At 43.3% G+C, this 18,404-nt stretch overlaps 1 protein-coding gene across 5 annotated transcripts in view; it reads right to left on the minus strand.

Moving 5' to 3' along the window:
- Nucleotides 1-2,876: 2,876 nt before the first annotated feature.
- Nucleotides 2,877-18,404, minus strand: part of pak1 (p21 protein (Cdc42/Rac)-activated kinase 1) — an 81,904-nt gene continuing 66,376 nt past the window's right edge. For all 5 annotated transcript variants that reach the window (XM_080888932.1, XM_080888931.1, XM_080888935.1 and 2 more), the window contains 5 exons: nucleotides 17,686-17,803; nucleotides 16,533-16,632; nucleotides 16,035-16,231; nucleotides 14,783-14,920; nucleotides 2,877-7,860 (listed from right to left, as the gene is read on the minus strand). In XM_080888932.1, coding sequence (XP_080745058.1) covers nucleotides 7,774-7,860; nucleotides 14,783-14,920; nucleotides 16,035-16,231; nucleotides 16,533-16,632; nucleotides 17,686-17,803 — 640 coding nt within the window. In that variant the 3' untranslated portion in view covers nucleotides 2,877-7,773. The remainder of the gene's footprint in view (nucleotides 7,861-14,782; nucleotides 14,921-16,034; nucleotides 16,232-16,532; nucleotides 16,633-17,685; nucleotides 17,804-18,404) is intronic.

Raw genomic sequence — 18,404 nt, forward strand, 5'->3', positions numbered from 1 at the left:
ATCTGAGCACAGCCAGCAGGCCCGAGTTCACTCAGCTGAAACATTAATGAAAGTTTACAATTATGCAACAGCCAGGACTGAATCCAAAGTGGGGCCACTGGGAGCTTCAAACTGATTCTCACGCAGCTACACGGGCTGTTTCGCACTGAAAACTCTCCTCTATTAACATGAAGATGAAAGGGGGGCTTGGGAAGCTGGCAAACACTAATTACCACTTTTAATTAAAGGAGAAAGAAAAATAGGTGGGATCTAATTTCACAATCGGGAACAGCAGGGGAGGAAAGCTGCAGGCGGCCGTCACAGCGAGACAGATTTAAGCTCATTTCTGCTCCAGGCTCCGCCAAAGAACCGCATTTTGCATAATTGAGACACGGAGCGGCTTTAGAGGTATTGGAGGTATTAGGAAATAATGTTATAAATAAAAAATCCTTATTATTTAACAGTGAGACTCAAGCCTCACACTGTGCGCTGCTGCATGGTGGCGTTGTGTTTTTGGAGGTTTTCCAAATAGTTTTTCTTGTAAACAGGAATTATGATGTTACATGATATGGCTTCAGCAAGGTGGTGCAAACTGGCACTCATGAAAGTGTGCAGAGCGATCAGCAGCTCCTGCCTGCAGTGCACCAGTTATAACTGCCACTAAATTGTTTTAATAATAAAGAAAAGTTGATGCAATTAAAATAGATTTAATTAAAGTTTAGTCAGAGATGAAAAATGTCGACTCTCGGGGCGGACAGACAGAAACTATAGAAAATGAAAATAAAAGGAAGGATTTGCTGATCTCCAAAACCCAAGAGCATCTTAGAGAGGCAGTTTTTCAGAAGTATAGGCAGGCAGAGGTTATTACTCTGTCCCTACATCACTAAATCTTCTCCTCCTGCCTGGAAGCTCCATATTCAACATCCTTTGCCCAGTATATGCTCTATCCCTCCTCTGCACATGTTCAAACTCTCTCAGCCTCGCCTCTAACTTGGTCTCCAAACTGCTGAGCTGTCCCTCTGATGGACTCATTTCTAATCTTGTCCCACCTCCTCCAGCTTCACTTCCTCTGTTTTTGACAGTGCCACCACCTGAACCACAGCAGGTCTCACTACTATCATGCAAGCCTTCTCTTTCACGCTTGCTCCTGTCCTTTATCCCAAAACACCCCTGATGCTCATCTCCACCCACTCCACCCCGCCTGCGCTCTCTAGATGAGTACAGCTTCACCAATCTGCATAAAACTGGATTTAAAAATTGTGGACCAGTTTCAGAATGTATCTGTGAACATCATCATCTACAGGACATAATACGAGGTCAGCATTAAATGTTAAAATTACCTTTTACAAATAATTCCCACATTTGAGTTTTCTATACAGCACTGGTGATGTGAAATCAAACACTCGTGCTGTGGTTTTTCCTTACAGTAAAGCCAGTTTTTCCAGTTAAAGCACCACCAATCTGCCAGTGAAACATTTAGGACAGACTCACTGGATATCAGAAGTATAGTTTAACCCTGTGTTTCCCAACCTTTTGGAGCCACGGCACATATTTCACATTAGAAAAATCACACGGCACACCAACAAAAATGTCACAAAAATCATATTGATAAGTTTTCCCTGTACACCAGGTATAGCAGAAATGGCTCAGTTTGTCCCCTGTATACCTTATTTGCTTTCTTCTGACCATGTCATGGTCCTGAGTCCGTGACTCAGTGATTTTGTGTTTGGTGTATTTATTGTTGTTGTTGTTATTATTATTTGTGGGCTGTTTTGGGATGGTTTGTGTTTTGGGGTTTTGGATGCTGGGTTTCTGCTCCCTCTGTTGGTCCCTGGTGTTAGTGTTCCCCTGTCTCATCAGGTTAATCAGGTCCAGCTGTGTCTCCCACCTGTGTGTGATTTCCCAGTGTCCCACTGTGTATATTAGTGTGTGTCTGCCACTGTTCCTCGTCGTGTCGTCTGTATTCATCCTCTGTGATCTCCTGGAAACTCTTTGTGAATCTACTGTGTGCTCTCTCTGTCGTCCTCCCCCCGTGTTCAGGTTTGTCGTTCTATAGTTTAGTTTTCCCACTTTAGTTTATCCTTAGTTCTGTTTTTCTATCCCCACTTTGTGTTCTGCATTTACAATAAACCACATCTTAGTAAGTGCTGCCTTTGAGTCCTCTTTTGCCCCAGTCGTGACAGACCACTACTCATGCCAGGGCCTTCATCTGGGTCGGAACTTTCTCCAGGCCCCAGGTCGGATTGACTACTTTCTTTTCAAATATTTATCTATTGCTATTATGCAATGCGTTGTCTCACACCATGACTATTAATTAACCATTAATTAATGTAATTTCTTCTTCGTCTTCTTCTGTTTTACTGGCAGTTGGCAACCCCTTTAATTAGAGCAGGTAGTTGTAAAAGGATATAATTGTTCTGCCCGTTACTCTGCCAATCGCTCAGAGTACCAATCGGGTGGAACCAGATAATCTCCCAAGGAACACCTGACCATTTCTCATGACACACCTATGTACCACGGCACGGTGGTTGGGAAATACTGGTTTAACCTCTCTACATCCACCAGGTCACCAGCATCACATCTCCGACGAGGGCTGAGTTTTGTTTTAGCATGGAATCTGTTTTCCTGATAATCAGCAGTCTGTCAGTGACCTTGTGACCTCACATTATAGCTGAGATCAAAATGCAGTGGTGTGGAGTCTCACCTTACAATGCTACAATTGAAACCTTTAAATACTTAAAAATAGAGCTGTTATTATTGTTCTGCCAATAAATACAGCTCTACAAATACAAAATATACGTTTCTGTTCTAGCGCCCCCTACAGTCTCTGGTTGTGCCTCAACATTGTGTAAACAACAGGTCAGTACATGCAGCAGCTTAAAAAAAAACAGACCAGGTTTTCAGTTTTTGTAGTTTTTATTTTTTTTTTTAGAGTTGTTTCAAAAAAATCCAAAATGACTGAGAAACAGATAAATTATGGCTCTGATACAGCGGGGAGCAAAGACTTCATTTGACCTTCATTTGGACTGTACCAAGTCTGAACCCGCCCCTCTGAACTGCTGCGAGGACAGAGTCACCTCCTACAGTAAAATGAAGAATTTTACCAAAGTACGTCAAAGTAATGACGTCACAGATGAGGACCACCAACCAGAAAAACATTAAAAAAGGTAATGAAACATTTTACTGAGATTTAAAGGATCACTTCAAGCACATATTCTGTGTTTGTACACCCGCAGACAGCACAGGTAGAGACGTTTAACATTTTCTGTTTTACTGGAGTTAAAGTGGACCTATTATGCATATCCTCATTTTACTTACTCTGTACACACAGTTTTTAGCTCTAACTAAATCTCTCCTCCGATTCATTTAGGTAGCAGCTTCAAAATAAGCTTTTGTTCCTTTTATTTATTGATTTTCATTCTGTTATTTCCTGTACTGTTTTATTTCAGTTTAAAGCTCAGGACTGTTTTAAACGCTCAGTTTCAGACAGTATTTCTTTTTTTACTCTTGGCTCTGGATGACATCATAGAGAGTGGATGTTCCTAATATGGTTGTCTCAGACACAAAAGACGTTTTTTCCTTCTGTGAGAGGCAGAGGAAAGTTAGCTCAAAGGGAGGGTGACCTTTAAAGGTACTTTTGTAAAAACCCTAAAAAAAATTAACAAAAACTTTCACCACAAGGTGGCAGCATTTTCCAAACTCGTTTTAGTATGGGTGTGAATCCCCAACAGCTGACTTTTAACTAATCTAATGTTTCTACACCTATATTCTCTTTTAGTTGGTACACATAAATATGACAATAACATGAATTTTGAACAAATGCTGAGCTAAAAGCAGCTTGAATTAGATTTAAATGTTTCATGCTGCACCATCTTGTGGTTCAAAGTGGTATTGCATAAGCCTGCAGCACGGCCCTATTTAACCTTAAATTGATATCACTGCAGCACAACACACACCTGTCCTTGACATCACACCCTAAATGTTATTGACAGTTTGTTCATTTTGACAGGTTTTCAACTTGCCAGTCACAAAGTTTTACAAAACGAACCTTTAAAGCGAGGGGTGAGGGGCTGCACCGAGGCCCAGTATGACATAAAAAAAAGGATTATTCTGAACTGTGAATCAAGCTGCAGCAGTTGAAGTGAGCATATATATATATATAGGTCCACTTTAAAACACACTTTTGCTTCAGAGTAACCACAGAACAGCTCAGCTCAGCGGTGGGGTTCAGACCAGGACACAAAGATACACGGTGGTGGTTAACACACTTCACACAGGCTTTGGATGTTTACTTCGGTGCCTTGCTTAATGACACTTCAGCAGCCACTGTCCAAATCTGTGCCCTCAAAAAGATCATTAACATGAGTTTATCATCCACGTTAAAGGGTTGGTCTTCCACTAGGACTGTGATTCTTTGTGAAAGGGTTTCATGTTTTCAAGCTTAAAAAACACTTTTGTTTATCACATGGCCAAAAAGAACAGGAGACGGGATTCTTTGCCGTCACGATTTACAGATCAGTCATGTTTACGTGCTTAATCGTCCCACAAAGGCTCACTTTAAGCCAGGAAAACCCCTGAATGCTATGTTAATACATCTGCCAATGCTGCAACTATCAGAAAATAACCTGCAACTATTTTGGTAATCGATTAACCGTGTGAGAGATTCAACCCATCACAGGTTCAGCGTTACATATTTTGGAGACAGGAAATGTCAGTATTTTTTGATATGTGCTAGTTAGTAAGGATGTTTTCTTGTCCTCTGATCACTAAAGTTTAGATAAAAAAAGATTGAAGTCAAAAATCACAACTTCTGAGCGTACAGGTTAGGAAACATATCCTCCGTGACGACTGTATCGTCACCTTTTTTAGAGAAAATCAATCGCTGCTGCTTTTGGACTTTTTTTGTTACATAGCAAACTTCTACAGATGTCAAACTGGGTAAGCGTGAAAAACATGCTTTCACCTTTTTCAATATTTGAGAAATTTACGGATTAACTGAAAAACAAAGAGAAGAATCAGCAGATTACAGCAAGCTGCATCCCTCAAATGTTGCCGTGGATCGTTGCCGTCACTCTGATAGAAAAGCAGTCCTGCATCTTTGAAACAGTTTAAGGCCAGAGGTACATTAACAGTACATAAAAACAATGAAATCATAGAGACGGTTTTGAATAAATGTTTTGGAAACGTCTGCTGCGTATTTACATTGCAAGTGTTCATTGTGTGAGCAAACAGTCGTGGCTGCTGATGGATGCTTTGGCTCTTGCAGGATCTGAACCTGAAACAGGAGTTTCTCCTTTGTTTTTAATTTTTTTTGCTAACAAGAAAAAATTTTGTTCCAAAACACTTACTCAAATATTCACATCTGAATCAAAAACAACTAATTTTCTATGGTCGATCAGCTAAAAACAATCAAATAAAAACAGTGAGTTTGTAAACAAAGGCAAAAACAGATTGTTGCTGTCATTTTTTTGTCATCTTGTAAAATATACACCTCGTTGTCCAGGCAGGACGAAAACGACATCGTACCATCTCGCTTCTAAAAAATAGGATTAAGATATGATCTCCCGTATCGTACACAGGTGTCCTTCATGACTGCACGTTTCAGCATCGCCACAACTCATTATTTTGTTTCTCTCTATCTTTAACGTACCGTATAAAAAAAGTTTGTTCACATGCACATTCTCTCCCTCAGCCTGAGCGTCGAGCCCGCAGACCGAAGCCCCAGAGCCGCAGATGGAGCCACTTCTCATGTTTGGTGATGGATAAACACAGAGTTTGATTTTCCTCTCGTACAGGATGTCAACAGCACAGAGGTCGAAGCAGGATTAGAGCTGACAAGATAACTTCAGGTTTAACTCTGAGTGCTCAGTTAGGAAGCTCACAGAAACTTACACAGAGCTCAGAGATCAGCATGTGCAAAACGGTCATCTACCGACCAATCCTCACCCCTGATCTCAGCCAGCATCTGCAGCTCGTTGTTTCCTGAGCAGTGTCAATAAGAAATGTGGATTCTTATGAGCAGCTGTTGCAGGAGCTTCCTTTTCTCTTTTTTGCTGTCGATTCATGTGACTTCTAAATCCGTCTTATTGCTCTATAAACCATAAAGGAGTTTTATTTTCTGCAGGTCTGCTAGGGCCCTGAGTGACGCAAAACCATCGTTCTTCACAGCTTCACTACCCCTAATGCTACCTGCACACTGGAAGCGATTTGCAGCGATTTGCAGCGACATGACGTAAGCGGTGGATAACATTTCAGGACTTCAACCAATGGGAAGATGGCGGGACCCAAATATAAACTTGAGACCAAAGAATACCTGCGATCGGCATTTGGCCTGGTAGTGAATATGTTAGAGGGTTACTGAGACACCCGGAGACTCGTAGGTTCGCTTCCAGCGAGTATGCAGTTTTAGCGAGACAGCGAGTGTTTGCTGGTAAGTCTGCAGCTTCCATACGAATCATGGACCAGTGCAGTCGCATGAAGGCTTTCAGTGCAGCTCGTGTAGCTGTTTGTGATGAATTTTATCTAATGATCACTGCAAGCACTCGTCGGTTCCTCAATGCTAATGTTTCCCTAGCGACTGTTGGTCGCCAGTCAGTCTCTAGGCCTGTGTGACCGAGGCCTCACTTACATGTGGGACCCTCAAGTTTGGGTTCAGACACTGAGAGGTCGACTGACCTTTACAGTCGTGCAATCATATCTATATGAATATTTAAAGCCAGGGTTCACATCTTGAGATGATAAAACCTTCATGTGAGGCTAACAGGACTGCAGATGTTGGTGTACTGGAGGAGATCCAGCACCTGTAATGCCTCACAGCTGTAAGGGGACATAACGGGATAGCAGCAGTGCTAACAGCTGTCCAGATGTGCACCAGATGACATTGAGAAGAAGGTTTTTGATTTCTACATTTCTTTCTCCTTGAAGTTTTTGATTGTACTTCATATTCTGCACTCTGCTCCTGATTTTGAACCCTACAGCTGTGAATGATTTCCTCTCAGCGTAAAATGAAAGCTTCCAGAGAAAAACGTGTCCAAACCGGGTCCATCGACGGCTCTGGGTCCACCAGTGTTTCCTCCTGATAATTAATAATCTCCTCTAACTCACAGCTCACACTGCAGACACGACAACGTACCACAAATCGTCTGCTCCGTGTCAGAAACTACAGAATTTAACGCTACAATCAACAGAAGTAATAACCCAACATCCCCCGCTGTGACACTCACAATCACGCGCTAAAAAAAATAACAATAAAATGAAAATCAACAAATGCACTTTTAGAAGATGATGAAACGGGTACGGCCGTATCCGCCGATGCATCACAGGAAGTTAAAACACACAGACACACACACACACTCAGTGGGCGCTGGTTGGCTGTTTGTGGTCCGGGGTGTTTACAGTTAGAAACAAACATCATTAAAAAAACAAAAACAGTCTTTGGGCTCTCGCTCCCATGCTGTGGTTGTTCATGCCGGCTGAGAGGGTGATGATGCCAGAAGTGACATCACTTCATTACAGTTAGGCCCCACCTTCCTGTCTGAGTCCAGTGGAGTGTCGAAGAAGGAGATGTTACCTTTTGCCATCCCTGTGAGTGTGGAGTTGGGGGTGGGGGATAAGGGAGGTCAAGCTTGGGGTCAAAGGTGACGGGGTGAAGGAGGAGGTAAAAACAGAAAAACAAGGAAGGAGAGAAAGAGTGAAGGCGTTCAAACGGTTGGACAAACCCAGCCAGCAGCCATCGCCGCCTTCACAGGAGGGATGACAGACACACAGAGACAGAAGGGAGGAGCCAAAGGAGAGCTAGCGGTTGTTCTTGGCCGCCTCCTTCGCCGCCAGAATGAGAGGAGTCAGACTGGAGAGCGGCTTCGCCATCTTCAGAAACTGATGCTGAGGGAGGAAGTGAGGGGCGGGGAGGAGGAGGGGACAGAGGGAGGGGAAGAGAGAAACAGAGAAAGACTTCAGTTCACTGCACAGAACATTCACCACAGGCCTGCAGCGCTGAGCAGGATCTGCAGGCTTAGCGAGACAAGTTCAGGTGTGACCCTGGGCGTGCAGCAGGACAGGTGGATCACATCACCACGCAGAGTTATGCTGCAGCTGTAACTGCTCTGGAGCAGGTGGTGTTTGAGATCAACGGGTGCAAAATCACTGCCTAAAGACCAATCAGATACCTGGAGGAGCCCTCAGGAGTTTTTGTCTTTCATTTAGCATCAATGAGAGAAAACAGATTCTTTGGTTCAACCTTATCCCTTTATTCCATTTGATTGTTCTGTAAGTATTAACATATGTACTTAACCCTAAAACAGGGATTACATATGTTGAGTAACCTGCTCGAAATCTGTTTTTAGTTGTTCTTTACTTCATTCACTGCTATCAGAAACCTGCAGGACACTTTGAAAGTCATTCTCCTCACAGTGCCGACTGTCACTGATGTCACTGCTGTCAAACTGCATCACAGATCCAGGCAGAGGAAATTCATTAATACTGACGTACATTTTAAACATGGTGCATTTTCTTAAACTGTTAAATAGAAATACTAAAATTATACAGGCTGTTTGGCTATTGAGCATCTTGAGACATTATGGGAAAGTTTGACACCATCAAAAATGGCAAACTTACCATATAGACCAGTACTAGTAGATTACTGGCACATGAAGTCCAGTATAAATACAGACACGGGTGCTTCGGACATAAAGTCACAGCAGCTGTTTCTTTTGCATGCTAACTATTTTCATCTACAGTGAGTCCCTTTAAATCAGTTTAATGCCTTTAACGCAAATACAGCACCGTCCCTGTCATCATCTGTCTTTACTTTACAGTCTAAAGCACCTCGAGGCAACTGTTGTTGTGACTTGATGGTATATAAATAAAACTGAACTGAACCTTTTTATTATGAGCAAACCTGAGTAACTGTGGAAGTCCTCTTATTTAATTGTCTCTCTCTCACTCAAATGTCTTCAAACTTGTGAGGACCAGGCTTTTAGTCCCCAAAAGTTTGGTGAATTTCCAATTTCTGGTCCCCACAAACATATGAATGCCCGCTCACACACACCTGAAACAACCTTTTAACTTTTATTTCAGACAACGAGACCTGTAACTGCACACACACACTCAGAGGATCCATTAAATTGAATTACATCTTCAACAGAGCTCCTCCTGAAACACTACAAAGACCTGCGAGATCTGACTCATCGCAGTTACACAACTCACGTTGCTCCTCACTCACACCTCCACCTCGTCTCCACACCCACTCAAACTGTCTGTCTGTGAGGCTCGGGCCTCCTCTGAAGGAGGTGAAGTGCTCAGCGTCAAGTCTAAATGGATGTTTTATGCCAAATTACAGATGAATCTGTCAGATATCTAACTTCGAGATAAGCGACGCCTGAAGGAGGAAAGCAATGCCAGTCAAATACAAAACTGCAGATCTGAATATTACTCTGATATTCAAAAGGAAACCCTCAACTTTCTATTAACTTTACATACACAAACTGGGAAAATAATAATAATAAATGTTACTTTATAGATTAAAGAGTCAAATTTCTGTTCATTCTCTGGAGGCTGCTCGTTCTTCTTATCTGATTATCTGATTTTGTTTCTTTGTTCTTTTCCGTTAGAGCTGCTGTAAAATAAGTATGAATTTAAATAGTGGAACCTGTACTTTACTGAGATATTTCTATTTTCTGCTGCTCTGTTTAAAGTGGCGGCCGTGGCTCGTCGACCAATGGGAAGGTCGGTGGTTTGAGTCTGGATCCTCCTGTGTGAGTCCTTGGGTGAGATACTGAACCCCGGAGTGAGTGTGTGTGCATGTTAGTCAAAGTGCTTAGGTAGGTGTGTGAATGATGCTCGCAGTAAAAACTCCTCAGGGCTCATTTAGAGTGTGATATAAGTCCCTGACCCTTTATTGACTGTCTGTAGTCTCACTCAGACCAGAGCAGCTCCTCTGCTGAGGTCTGATACGATGTTTTAAAGGTGGCCAATCACGGCACATTCGTTGCTACTAATTTCCAATAAAGCTGATTTGTTTTTGTGCGTGTTACGGCCCTAGCTGGGCCTCCTGATACTGCCCTTGTGTGGGCGTGGTGTTTTTCTCCGCCTCCTCCTCTTTTGCTCCACCCCCCGTCTCTCTCTTGCTCTTCTCTCTCCCCAGGACACAGCTGCTGCTCATTGGACTCATTTACCACCTGGGCCCAGTCAGCAATCACCTCTCGGAGGTCATATAAGCTGGGGATGAGCTGTGAGCAGGGTGTGGGGTGTTCTCTGGTGTCTCTGCGTTGTGTGTGGTTAACCTGCTCAAAGTGTGGAGTTGTGGAAACAGCATAGCTGCTTTGCGTGAGTAGTGTGGGCTTGTGAGCCTTGGCAGCAGCAAAGCCAGCTGCTGTTAGTGACAGGGTGAGCTTGTGGGCCCCTGGAAGTACCTCCTCGTGGTGTGGAGTTTTTGTTTTGTTGTTGTGTTCTTTGTTGTTGCAACCCTTTTTCTCTTTTTCCAAGTGTTATTGGTAAAACGGCGTCGCCGGCTCTTTATGTTAAGATGATCTATAATAAAGACTATTTTATTTACTGAAAACACTGGTCTGTTTTCCTTTCATTCTGTTCTGGACTCATTTGTTACTGGTCCTCTCACTCACATGCCTAGACCCTTTCGGGGGGAACGTAACAAAGTGGGGGCTCGTCCGGGATATGAATGGAAGGAACAGCAATTGAGTTTTAGTGAGTTGTTTGCCGGTGGCTTGTTTAGTTGTATTGTATCTGCTGCGGTCTCTCTCCAGTTAGCAAAGGGGAGTGTCTAGCTGAGCGTAAGCTCCTCCTTCGGGCACTCATTTTTTATTTTTCCTTTGTTATTTTCGGAGTAATCCCGGGTGGGGATTAGTTCCCTGTCGGGGGTAGGCTTGTCGGTGCTTTGTGCACTTGACGCTTAGCCTTTAAAGTTGCCTCGAGCCTGGTACACTCCAGAAGCTAACTAGGCTAAGATTTTAGTAGGCAGGTCTGGGGAGAGGGTTGGCGGTATTTTTATTTATTGGTTAACCTGTGGCCACACTTTTCCCGCCTGTTTCTCATTTGTGTATTGGAGGTGGTGCTTCTTTGTTGTTATTGTTAGCCTCAGGTAGTTTTTGTTTTAGAGTCAATGGCTACCTTTGATATTGCAGTGTTTAAGGGTGAGCGTGGTGCAGCGTCTCAGCCCGTTCTGCAGGCGCCAGCTCAAGCTGTAGGTCCATTGGTGTCGACACCTGTTGATCAGGGGCTGCCTGAGAACAAACCCATGACAGTGCCTCGCTTCGAACCCCTCTCCATTGAATCAAGTGAAGGCTCGAAGCTGGATGCTAAGCTCCGTGTCCGTCTGGCTCGTCTCCAGCTGGAGAAGGAGCAGTGTGAGAGAGAGTTCCAGCTGAAAAGGGAGCTAGAGCTTAGGCGTTTGGACGCAGAACTGGCTAGGGCTAGGGAGGTTGAGCTGATGAAGGTGGAGGTGGAGGCAGAGACAGCTGTGAGGTTGCGACAGCTGGAACTCCGGCAGGTTTCCCTTCCTCCGACTGCCTCCATTCGTCAGGCCGACACCTCGTTTGACGTAGGGAAAAACAGTCGTCTGGTTCCGATGTTCCGTGACACTGAGGTCGATAGCTACTTCGAGTCGTTTGAACGAATAGCCACGGCCTTGCACTGGCCACGGGATTCGTGGGCCATTTTGCTCCAATGTAAGCTGGCGGGTAAGGCTCAAGAAGTTTGTTCCTCATTGTCAGCTCAGGACAGTCTGAATTATGACAAGCTGAAAAGTGCCATCCTGCTAGCTTACGAGCTAGTCCCAGAAGCTTATAAGCAGCGATTTCGGGGGCTGAAAAAGGTGCAGGGTCAATCCTACCGAGATTTTGCAAGGAAGAAAAGTGTGCTTTTTGATCGGTGGTGTGTGTCCAGCGAAGCTACTGACCTGGCGTCGATGCGTGAATTAATGCTGGTGGAGGAATTTAAGAACTGCATCTCTGAGCAGATTGCAGTATACCTCAGTGAACAGAAGGTTTCCTCATTACAGCATGCTGCAACACTGGCTGATGAGTTTGCCCTCATCCATAAAACCAGTGTCATTAAGCACGACCAACGCGATGACCTAGTGAAGGTTAGTGATGTGCCAGCTAGACAGTACCCAAAGGGTGAGGTACTTGTGTCCCATTCCAAGGCAAAAAGAAAGTGTTTTTTCTGTTTAAAGTCTGGCCATTTAATAGCAGATTGTGGGGCCTACAAACAGAAACAGTCAGTCTTGGGAGTTAGGAGTGTGCCAGCTAACAAAGTCAATACAGGCGTGGTTTCAAGAGCCAAAACAAAGCTCTGTTTCTTCTGCCACAAACCTGGCCACCTGGTTGCTCACTGTTTGAAAGCAAACTCAAAGCAAAATCGATCTGCTTTCAAAAGAGTGAACTGTGGTTCACAAACCGACAAAGTTGCCAGTCCTAGGCAACAGTTGGAGCATAATTGCTCAGTGGTGTCATTTGGTCACTGTCAGAGATCAACTAATTGTAATCTGCCACCTGATGACGGTCTCTCGGGTCCAGATGACCTACAGTGTGATAGATTGTGTGTGACACAACCATTTCAACCTGCACCTCTGGCTAACCAGCATGCCTTTTGCCATGACCTAGCGAAGAAGCGTCAGAGAAGTGTTGCTGTAAGGCCTTCTAGCTGCCTGATGGGTTCTCCATATGTGATGGCTCAAAAAACATTTGGCTGTCATTTGGGACACTATGTTGAGGGACTTGAGCCAACCCCGTGCAGTGTTTTCAACCCATCAAAAAGGTCTTGGCAGATTCGGCAGGGTATGCCTAACCGTTATTATGGTGGATGGTAGGTGATATGTTTAAAAGCTGGGTAGGACGTTCTATGACAAACCACTGGTTTGTAATTATGGGAGGGGGTGTTACGGCCCTAGCTGGGCCTCCTGATACTGCCCTTGTGTGGGCGTGGTGTTTTTCTCCGCCTCCTCCTCTTTTGCTCCACCCCCCGTCTCTCTCTTGCTCTTCTCTCTCCCCAGGACACAGCTGCTGCTCATTGGACTCATTTACCACCTGGGCCCAGTCAGCAATCACCTCTCGGAGGTCATATAAGCTGGGGATGAGCTGTGAGCAGGGTGTGGGGTGTTCTCTGGTGTCTCTGCGTTGTGTGTGGTTAACCTGCTCAAAGTGTGGAGTTGTGGAAACAGCATAGCTGCTTTGCGTGAGTAGTGTGGGCTTGTGAGCCTTGGCAGCAGCAAAGCCAGCTGCTGTTAGTGACAGGGTGAGCTTGTGGGCCCCTGGAAGTACCTCCTCGTGGTGTGGAGTTTTTGTTTTGTTGTTGTGTTCTTTGTTGTTGCAACCCTTTTTCTCTTTTTCCAAGTGTTATTGGTAAAACGGCGTCGCCGGCTCTTTATGTTAAGATGATCTATAATAAAGACTATTTTATTTACTGAAAACACTGGTCTGTTTTCCTTTCATTCTGTTCTGGACTCATTTGTTACTGGTCCTCTCACTCACATGCCTAGACCCTTTCGGGGGGAACGTAACAGTGCGTCATTTCTGTTGCATCAAATCTCAGCAGTGCAGTTCGATGTCCTCCGTGTGACTGACTCACTGTTTAATGGATGTCGTTTCATTTCCTGTTTAACGTGTTCTTTCTGTCTTTCAGGTAGTTTTGGTTCTAGTTTCTCGCGTGTCTCATCGTTACAGTTATTGTGTTTTCCAATGTTTCTCATTCCTCAGTCGGTGTGTTTTAATGCTTCGCCCTTCACGGTGTTGCATATTAAATGTTTATGACTGTTTGGTGTTAAAGTTACAGGTTATATGTCCTCTGTCTAATCTCCATGAAACAAACTGTATTCAGTCACTGAGGGCTGGGATGGTTAATCAAAGGATCGATCCTGTCTGCTCCTGCCCGCCTGGCCCTGAATCCCCCCGTTTCCAGCTTTCTTTGTGCTTTTCTGCGACTCCTTCTCTAACCTATCCGGTCAGCTTTGTGCAGCTCTTTCTGTTTTCAGGAAGTTTTAATAATGAAATATTGTGTTAGTCTAACCTGGCAGAGTCCAGGATCCACACAAGGCTCATGTTGACCTTTCAGCTTTGTCGCTGTTATTCGATAAATCTGTGGATGTTTTATCAGGTAAATGTTTGAAACAATCTTGGAGGTTTAGGGGTTAAAGGATGTCGAGATCGAGTGAGCGTCGCTGCTGTCTGTTCACTGAACAGTGACACAAACCAGACATCAGTGTTTCCTTCCTCGGCCTGTCAGATTAATGATGCACAGATCCACACTTTAACATCACAAAACCAACTCAAATCATTTATGAACTTTTTTTTATTTAATAGCAAATTATGTTAAATCTTACATTTTACATTTACTATCAATTTTTTTTTTATTTGTATTTAAGCTCTAACTGTACATTTTTCTCCCAGAGAAACTGAAACCAAAGAGTTTCATTAAAAGCTTTTTTCTGTCAATAAACACAAACGATCGAAACAGCGAGGAACTAAAAAGAAAACGTTCCAACACAAATTCAGAGCGATAATGAATCTGGATTTATGTTTGACATTTAACATCCAGGATTTTGTTGTTTGTTATGTTTACATAAACAAATACACTCGTTTTCATATCTTAGTGAGGACATCTCATTGACATAATGCTCTCCCAGCTGCTTACTCTAACCATCAAAAATGAATGCCTAATCCTAACCCTGACCGGTGAGTGTGTCCTCACAAGTGACTGTTGGTTCTCACAAGTATGGTAGCATGCCAATTTTCTGGCCTCAGAAAGACATATAAACATGTACACACACACACACACACACACACACACGCACCTGCAGCAGCTCTTTAGCCGAGCCTCTCTTCTCCACGTCCATTTCCAGACATCGGTTCAGGAAGTCTCTGAATATCGTCGACAGCTTCTCCGGGTTCTGCAGCTCCGGCGTCCCGTTGGTTGCTATGAGATACAGCGCCTAACACGTGAAACACACACAAGCAACATGTCTGTCTTCATCCCCACGAGGCAAACTCAGAGTCACAGAATGAAGGATTGGTGCCATCCAGTGGTGTCTTAAGAAATACAGAAGAAATACAGGACTGTGCAAAAGTTTCAGGCAGGTGTGGAAAAATGCTGTAAACAAAGAATGCTCTCAAAAATATAAATGATTGTTTATTGGCCACAAATATATTCTGCAGCAGGACAACAACCCCAAACACACAGCCAAAGTCATTAAGAACCATCTTCAGGGTAAAGAAGAACAAGAAGTAGTGGAAGTGATGGTACGGCCCCCACAGAGCCCACAGCACATCATCGAGTGTGTCTGTGATTACGTGAAGAGACAGAAGGATGTGAGGAAGCCTGCGTCCACAGATGATCTGTGGTTAGTTGTCCAAGATGTTTGGAACAACCTACCAGCCGAGTTCCTTCAAAAACTGACTGTCAACATTTTGTTGAATGATGAAAATAAATGATTTTTTTGAAAGCATTCTTTGTTTACACAAGTTTTCCTCACCCGCCTAAACATTTTGCAGAGTACTGTATGATCACGTGCACTGTGCTGACCTGAATACACAGAAAGATAAATCTGCCTCATTTTCCAACACCTGTATGTGTAAGGAGGCTTTTTAAAGATAAATCATAGACTTTGATACAATGTGTCTGAAAAACAGAGAGTCGTGATCCCAAAAGTCTTTTCTCTCATAAATCTGAGGATGTGTGTCTTCTTCTCTCTTCTCCAGGATCTGATAAGATACTGGAGAGAGCCTGGGGTGGTTACAGCTGGGCAAACTGGGCATCTAAAGTTTTGTCTACCAAAAAAAAACAAACTATTAAATTAAAATCATCTCAGCGTTCTCGAGAAAATATCACAAACTAACCTGGATCCATATCTGCGTCTGGACTTAAGTCATGCATGGAGTGGAGGGATTTCCCTCCAGTTGTGAAGTAGGGAAAGCGGCTGCTCTGACTAAGCAGTGCGCCGTAACACACAACTGCAGCTGTTGTGCTAATTTTGAGTTGCTGAAGTGATCTTGGCCTTTGTTCCCCTTTTCAAACCTTTTTCAAAGAGCCTCCCCCTCAGAACTCACCCTGAGCGGATTCTCGTTCAGGTACGGCGGCTCTCCCTCCACCATCTCTATCGCCATGATGCCCAGAGACCAGATGTCCACTTTGGGACCGTAAGCTTTACGGGTCACGACCTCCGGAGCCATCCAGTACGGCGTGCCGACCATGGTGCTGCGTTTACTCTGCTCAGGAGTGATCTGAGCGCAGAATCCGAAGTCAGCTGAGAGCAGGAGAGCAGACAGAGTCAGTCGATGGAAAAACTGAAAAAACATTAATGGAAAGCAGTGCTCGGTAGATGATGATGATGATGATGATGGGAAAAGAAAACGCCTCTAGAGGAAATGTAGGTTTTAAGGTCGGGCTAAAAGCAGCACACATCCAGTAACATCCCACCACACCTGCCCCCTGGTGGTGAAACGTTCATTTAAAATTGGCAGTGGGTAATTTAAAAACAGTATCGGTAACAACTGCAAAGCAAAAACAGCGAGTTAAGAGTTGACTGTAAGATTTTGTGGACTGACTGAGCTTGACGGAGCCGTCCATGCCCAGCAGGATGTTGTCGCTCTTGATGTCTCGATGGATGACCTGGTTTGAGTGCAGGAACTCCAACGCCTGGAGACACTGAAAAAACAGAAAACTATAAATTTAGCATGTAAAATATATATATTAAAAGAAACACGTCAGAATAAAATGGAGAAACTGACACTGTAACTGAAGATAATCTGAGATTCACAGGAAAGAGCAAATATCCAGCTTCATATTTTTATTGCATGACCTCGAACCTTGTTGTCAACCTCAAACTGAAACAAACTGTTTAAGCTCCTCCCCCTCTTCTGACTGGCTGCTCCTCACAAACTGAAAAACCAGGGGGCGGGGCTTCACAGGCAGTGAAGTCTGAGAATATCATATTGAGATATCCACTTTCATGACATCATACAGAGCCAACAATAAAAAAAACTGTCTAAAATTGAGTGTTTATCTGGAGCCTGAACATAGACTTTGTTTTTGAACTACGCCGTGTTTAACACCATCACAGGAACAGGAAACATGGATCTCAGGGCAGTTTGTGAAACAGTCACATGATCATTTGTCTGCCCCCTCTCACAACGATTCATGCACATGTAAACAAAGTTGTTATTTTTTACTTTTAAAGGTTGAAAAGGTCCACATTTGAGGTTAGGAGGGAGGTTGGAGGGTTTGAAATCATTTTGTTGTCCAATTTAGATTTTTTACACTTGATTTGTATTATTTTCATTGGGATGCTCATTTTCATAAGTAATAACTTGGTTAGGTTTCAAAGTTAAACGCAGCTGGGTTGGGTATAGAAAAAGATGGGTTAAACTGGAAAAGTTAATAATTTGATTATTTTGTTGAAAGATAACTCCAGTGCAAATTCATTAGTGATGAACACAAACAAATTACAATTTGATGAGTAGATAATATTTATCTTTGAGACCGGGCTGATATAAAATGAGGAAAAGCAGAACAGAGTCACTTCAGGAATTTTGCTCGAGGTTAAATTTGAGCTCGTTACGTTAAATATTGTGGGAAAAACAAACAAAACAAACAAAAGAAAACATTTTTTTTCCCCCAGAAGTAGAGATGTGTTGCTTTTCTGTCACTAGGAGCTCGCGAGAGACAGCACGGAGATCTCAGAGTGAGAGCTGTTTTTACCTCTCTGCACACAGCAGCAATCTGGGCTTCATCCATGCACGTTTCTGTTACGACATCAGTCAGCGAGCCTCCGGCCAGGTACTCCATCACCACCCAGAGCTCATCACCCACCAGGTAACTATTGAAATTAAGACATTTTATTGGAAACTGAGCTTAAGAACTTGTGACGTCTTTTTCTGCAACCATGAAAAAAGTTAAACACAAGAAACATTTTTTGTTTTTTTGCTGTTCTGCTAAGAAAAAGATGCAAATGTCAGAAAATCTGTAAACTGTTTTGGCTTGAGTAATTTGGAACTTTGGCCTTAAACCTTTTCACTGTTGAAGTTTTGTTGGCATAGATGCAAATTAATCATTTTAATAACCGCCTTTCTTGATTGTTTTCTTTTCAATCGATTAATCTATAAAACGTTGAGGTCGAGTCCTCAGCTTTCATTTTTAATAGCACAAAGTCAAAGACATTTAGATCTGGGAAGGCGGTAACCACAAACACAGCAGTTTCTTTGATACATTAAACTTAAAGTTTTAGGAATAATTATTAATATTTAATTCATTTGGTAACACGATAACTTTAAAACAAGTTTTAGCATCAGATTTACCAAATTACGGCAAACAATGTATCGATGAGAGTGAAAAGTTCTCTGCATGGTTCAGTAACAATGCTCTAACTGTTGTATCAATGACAGCAGGCCAAAAACAAGCAGGAATGATAAGCAGCACCA

Source organism: Rhamphochromis sp. 'chilingali', assembly GCF_963969265.1.
Source record: "Rhamphochromis sp. 'chilingali' genome assembly, chromosome: 8".
NCBI lineage: Eukaryota > Metazoa > Chordata > Actinopteri > Cichliformes > Cichlidae > Rhamphochromis > Rhamphochromis sp. 'chilingali'.